Source organism: Daktulosphaira vitifoliae, unplaced genomic scaffold (assembly GCF_025091365.1).
Source record: "Daktulosphaira vitifoliae isolate Bord-2020 unplaced genomic scaffold, ASM2509136v1 Scaffold_623, whole genome shotgun sequence".
Taxonomy (NCBI): Eukaryota; Metazoa; Arthropoda; class Insecta; order Hemiptera; family Phylloxeridae; genus Daktulosphaira; species Daktulosphaira vitifoliae.
Genome location: NW_026100186.1, coordinates 1 through 6,545, shown reverse-complemented (window position 1 = coordinate 6,545; position 6,545 = coordinate 1). Strand labels below are relative to the sequence as shown.

At 24.1% G+C, this 6,545-nt stretch overlaps 1 protein-coding gene across 1 annotated transcript; it reads left to right on the top strand.

Annotated features, from left to right (window-relative positions):
• The first annotated feature begins 1,555 nt into the window (after window positions 1–1,555).
• Window positions 1,556–5,983, top strand: LOC126909590 (proteolipid protein 2-like). Its single transcript, XM_050692026.1, has 5 exons — window positions 1,556–1,624; window positions 2,070–2,123; window positions 3,595–3,762; window positions 3,825–3,950; window positions 5,091–5,983. Exons 1-5 carry the CDS (start codon window positions 1,556–1,558, stop codon window positions 5,178–5,180), a joined length of 507 nt encoding a protein of 168 aa, XP_050547983.1. The 3' UTR covers window positions 5,181–5,983.
• The last annotated feature ends 562 nt before the right edge of the window (window positions 5,984–6,545 follow it).

The following is a 6,545-nucleotide window of genomic DNA, read 5'->3' as shown; positions in this document are numbered from 1 at the left end:
TGCTAATCGATTATTCTCAAAGCGTAATATTTTTTCCATTCATTTTGAACGAACCGTTAAATGGACTATTTCAGTCGTCCTTAACTGTCTTGCGATTATTCCTTCAGAACACGTCGCAATGGCTGATAATTTTATAAAATGATATTCTCTTCGCACGCCTACAATATCAAACATGGGAAAAGTCAATACTTCTCAATACCAACGACAAATAAATCGCGATATGTGTCCAAGTTCCTGTGACAAACAAATAGGAACGGTTACTTAATGTAAATTTACATAGTACATTATTGTTGTTTGCTATCAAGCCGAGTGTCTTTTATTGTTTTATGATAAGATAATTGTTATTTAAATATATCTATTGAGAAGGGTTTAGTTACGCCATTAGCCACTATAAAATATGTGTCATTTCCTATGTTTAATGCAAAACTTAATAAAACACAGATAAATACATCATTTTGAAATGATATCATTACCTAGTTGAAAACGAATTGAGTATATTTTGTGATTATTAAAAACAGTTGAATCCTAACACATAAAAACTTGTCTTTCCATATTTAGGCAGTTAGCAAAAAATCGGGTTAGTAAGCTGAAAGTACTTTCATCTTTTAATGCTAAATTATGTACACCAATATTCCTTTAGTTGAAAGTAAACGACTAATTATAACTAATTTTAATTACTACGAGGCGATAGTTCTTAGATTATTGGATATACTAAGATTGGAGTTAAATTTAAGATTTGTGAATATAAAGTAAAACGTTAATAAAAATATTATTATAATATTTACGGAGATGATTGACAAGTTAAGGTTACAGACAAAAAACATAAAGAAAAAAAAAATTTAGATTAAATTGTAATTGAAATTATGTCAAAATTAATATCTTATAAATAAATCTTTATAACCTAATAAAATTATAAGAAACCCGTTGCATTTTAGCTTCGATGCGAAGCTGAGAAAATATTAATTTTACCAAGATGTGTTTTTTTTCTTTGTGTGTGTCTGTTACCACTTTTTCTCAGCTCTCACAGAACAGATTTCTTTCAACGATACGTCAAAAGATCACAAATCATATCTAGTTGAAGACATTACCCAAAAAATTAAAAAATTTCCCACGTTTTCCGTAAATGGGGTAAATCTCCAAAAATATTACAATTTTAAAAATCCGTATTTTTTGTGTTAAAAAAAACTTATATGAGTATCTATTTATTATTAATGTACTAAATGTATCATCGGGGTAACTAAGATAAACTTATGAAAAATCTTATAAAATGTATAAAGTTTATTTTATGCATTTATGTAATAGATGCATAAAATAGTCGAAAACCTTAGTTAGAATACTTTATTTACAAACGTCTATTTCGCACTTATTTATATTCAAATAATTATTCTATTTAAATAATACATCTATTTCCTTCGTTTTTATATCACCCTAAAGTGAAATTCGTTGAAAAACTAAACATAACAATATAAACTACCAGTACTTTGTATTTCTTATTACATTACATGTTTTTCCAATAATAATCTAGCAAATATCTACTTTGATAGAGAAAATTATAATGATTGCAAAAATCAAGAGACCGGATAGACAAACGGTTTTCTCTGGTTCAGAGCACTTAAGTACAAACGTATTTACGGAACCATAACCATTTACTATTTATTGCTATTGTTAACAGCTATTTCATGAATAAAAACAGCAACGGTTCCACCATTAAAGTATATTTTTTATATTTCAATCGACTTTATTATATTATACGAACAGTAATCGGTTACTAAATATTAGTTTTTAATAATGCACTCATCCGACCTAAATACAAGAATTAATCTTTATTAATCTTTATTAAAACGATGTTTCAAACATAATCATTTTATGAAATTGTTTTAGATAAAGATTATATATAAAACATTTAAAATAAAAAAAATAATTCTTTCAATTGTTAATAATTTTCGCCCATAAAATATAGATTAATTAATTATCCCATTTTTCAATGGATTAAAAAATAGTAGCATAACCAAAATTGTTCATTGTGAAGAGAAAATCTGACTAAAATGAAATTTTACCGGATTTGAAAGAGCTACATAGTGTCACTTTGTAATATTCCAGATATTTGCACCACTACCAATAAAGTAAGGATGAAATAACCCTTTTAGTCCTACTTGGATATTTCACTGACAATAATTGCACAATTAAAACCCTAAAACGTTGTTTACAAGTACAAGTTCTTCTTTTAACATAAGCCATTCAATTTTTCTTAAAATAAAGATTTTTTTGTGAATTTAATTTTTGCTTTTGGTTATTGTTAGTTTCATATATATCTTAATTTATCAATCATAAAGAAAAAATTATATTCAACCCTTATAACTTATAAGGGTGTCAGCTTTATTTTTTTAATTAGAATTATACATATTTAACTAGCTTATAAAATAGAAAATGATCTAATTAAGAATTTTTCTTATTAACTAATAAAATATGTATGATGCCATTTATAAAATAAATCTAATACCTTTATAAGATATAAGGGTTGAACAAATTTTTTTTTATGATTAATAAATGGAGATACACGTAAAACTTACAAAAAAAATCAAATTCGCAAAAAATTATTATTTTAAGAGAAAATGAGTGGCTAGTGTTAATAAATTTATTTTATTGTAAAACATTAAATGTAGTATAAATATTTATGAGTACGTAAATGTAACAAAACGGTACTTTTGTCGTGTTTTGTCGGTCAAATTCAGCTATACGTTAAAACTGAACAGAATAGTAAGTTATAAAATAAAAACAATACACCATAGCTTAAATTTAAAACAATGTTTGATACATCGCACGACATACTGCACTTTAAATGACTCAATAGTAGTATTTAGAAATTATGGATTCGATTGATGTGTAGAACTTGTCTTTTATTTTTTACAAAGCTATTGTTTAAACGCTGTTGAACATATTATTATGAGAACGTTTTAATTTTTTGGCTTAACAATATGCCTATGAATTTATTAGTAACCGTTCAAAGTTTTAGTCCATATTTTACTAATGCATATTGCATTACAATGCATAGTACGTACACTTATTTTTAATTACCTATACGTTTTCAAAAGAGCCGTTACTTTACAGTGACATACTCATACAAAATACACATCTATTGTTATTTTACTTTTTGTGTATATGATTTGATTTCAAAGAATTAATTGTAAAATTCTCATAAAGTAACACATTGAATAAAAAACTCACAAAAATTAACTGTGAAAAATCTTAAGAATAATTCAATACAATAATTAATTTATTGCTTACTAAAATTTTAAATAACTAGAGTTTTCTACAATTAAACAAATAATTGAAACTTTACTAAATATTAATTTTACTAGTCTATCGATTTGTGAGATATCAGTTATGGTAAAATCTTTATATATTTTTGAGTCCCTTAAAATATTTATGGTTAAAAAAGAAAAATGATGTCCTTGTTTCTATTTTTTTCTAGGTTACTTTTAGTTATGTTATAATATCATCTAAAATAATAAGTAGTTAATGAGTAGAATTTTACAAAATATTATATTAAGGAAAATAAAAAACATGTAATACATGGATATTTATTTTTTACAGATTATAGGCATCATTTGTTTAGCGTTGGCCTCGCCAGCTAGACTACCAGGTACGAATTGGTTTTTATTTGTGGTTATTATTAGCTTCATAGCCACTGCAATTTGGTCTTTCATTTACCTTTTGTCTATCAGAGAAGCCATAAATTTTCCGATCAATTGGATTCTTACAGTAAGTATTTATATATTATCCGCATTAAAGTTACTTTTTTAACATTAAACTTGACATTCTAGGAATTTTTCAACACTCTTCTTCTGGCAGTTTTATATATGGTTGCGTTTATTGTACAAATTTCAGCGTGGTCGAGTAATAATAGAACATACAACTCTTATTACAAGAACCTTAACATATTTGCAGGGGTAAATTTACGAATTATTAATTTTTCACTATACAAGTAAAACAGTACATTTTACTACAGATAAAAACGCCATTTTTTTTATCTCGAGAAGGTATTATTTTTACTGCAATTTTTTTTTTTTATCTGTGGCCACTTTTCTTAGTTCATGTCAGACCGATTTTTTCAATGATACGTCAAAATATCACAAATTATAACTAGTTCCATATTGCCCTTAAAAATTGAAAAAAATCCACTATGTAACTTTTTTTTCTTAAAAATCCCATAACTTTTTTTAAAAATAAACGAATTTATTTTTAATTTTCAATTAAAAATTTTAATTTTTGTATTCGAATGAGCGTTATTGAACGTGTATTGATTATTTTATTATTTTGTGTGTGTGTATGTGTATGTTACCATTATATTNTTGTGTGTGTGTATGTGTATGTTAACATTATATTTGGAATACAATTATTTATAAACGTTATAATGACTTATTTTGCTCTTCTTTTATTAAATTTCATTATTATGTGTTGTGTGCGTCCAGAATTAAAATCGTATTGCTGGTTCTTCAAACAATGCCAATAGTTAGTAAAAAGTAACAAAAAAAAAACCAAAATTTATTTAATATAATTGATATTAAATAATAGTGTGAAATTGTCACACTAAATTTAAATACTTTAAGTATGTAATAAGTATTTATTCATGTATTATACTTATAATAAGGATATAAATAAATGAATGTTGCTTTTAGAATAATTCAATAAATCATTCTTAAAATTAAATACTTTATACAGATTGCATCGAAACGTTTTTTTATGATAGCGATTTTAATCACTATCAGATATCATCTTTAATTGTCCTAACAATGATATGTCCCAACTGTGCTGAGTTTTTTTAAAATCAATATTTATGTATTTATTTATTTATTTTGAATAACGAACAGATCAAATTTTACAAAAAAATAAAACACCATATGAAAAATAATGATATCACATCGCATTATCAATTCATGCTAAATTTCTTAAACAAAAATTTTTTTAACTTCGAGTCCTTTATTTTATAATATTAGAACGTGTGATCTATATAACTATTGGCTACATGTTAATGAACATAAATATCAGTATATATTTCATAAATAGTTATCTTTAATGATTGATTATAGATCTTTGGCTTGATTAATGTCGTTGTGTATGCAGCTGGAGTTTACTTAATATTTAATGATTGGAAAAAATCAAGAACTACAAGTCAATAATAAATGAATCCACTTTAAGACTAATGCATTATTCAATAGATTAATTATTTTTTCCAACTATTATAATCCTACCAATACACATAAATGGAAAAATATTGGTAAAATTAAAATATTATTTTGCTTGTCAAACAAATTTACATATAAGTATTCCAAAGTTCCTTTTTTAAATTAAAATTTATTTAGTATAAAATGTATTATAAAGAATTAACATCAAAACAAATGTACTCCAAATACAAAAAATGTATGAAATTTATTTAGTAAATAGATATACGCACATTATTTCTATTATATTTTTGTATAAAACTGTTATGAATTTTTATATTATTTTAAGAATAATCTGTCGCTAAAACTAAACATTTTGTAAAAAAATGTTCATAATTTATTTTTAATTGTATTGTTTTATGTTTATCACGGGTACTAAATTTATTTAGTTACAACATTTTATAAATGCGTGACTTAAGTGTTGCAATTACAAAAATTATTTAATTTAATTTATGTGTTACATACATTTTTTTAAAATTATTTTAGAAAGAATTCGGTATCCTGACCGACATACATATTTATATTTGTTTATTTTATCGTTATGTCGTACAGGACCAAAAAAAAAATCAGGATATATTATAAGCTCATTTTGATATGTTATTGAAATAAAATTGTTCGTAGAACCAATAATGATAGATTTTTAATTTATTTAAATTGTATATACGTACTATTGACTATCGAATCATTCGGACTTATTAAATCTGTTTGTTAATAAAATATTTATATTTTTACTTAAGAACTAATGTGGTATTTTATTTTTATAACAGAACAAAATATTCTGAAAAAAGATATTTTTAATTGTTTTAATTAAATACATTTATCAGATATTTAAAATAATTTTTTTCAAATAGTTGTAAATTTTGCACTTCTCTATTAATTATATATTTTTAATTAATTTTGCAATGCTTTAACGCCGTAAAACAAACTAATGAAAACACAAATATATTTAAAATCCGAAAAAAATGTATGACCTTATTATTGTGCTTTTATCAGTTTTAATCAGTATTATAAAATATATTTAAGGTTTTTTTAATCATTTTTATGTACAGTATAACAATTATAAGCATACACAATCTGACAAAATCGATACTTTATATTTAGAATTGGACATGCTATGACATGCTTTTCCGATAGTAGACAAATCCCCACCCTGCCATTTCCCTAATGATGCCATAAAAATTAAAAATAATATCAACTTCAGTAATTAAGTGTTTAAATACCGAGACCACAATTCTATTTTTATTTTAATATTTTTCCTAATGATAATTTTGGGAAATATATTTTATATAGAGATTTCTTCACAAGTTTTATAATTTATGGCAA

What these genes read in the sequence shown, in the direction of transcription:
- LOC126909590 (XM_050692026.1), top strand. Translation starts at nt 1,556, where the DNA reads ATGATTGCAAAAATCAAGAGACCGGATAGACAAACGGTTTTCTCTGGT. An exon ending in CAGAGCACTTAAGTACAAAC is followed by an intron (nt 1,625 to 2,069) that starts GTATTTACGGAA and finishes CGGATTTGAAAG; the next exon opens with AGCTACATAGTGTCACTTTG. An exon ending in TTTGCACCACTACCAATAAA is followed by an intron (nt 2,124 to 3,594) that starts GTAAGGATGAAA and finishes TATTTTTTACAG; the next exon opens with ATTATAGGCATCATTTGTTT.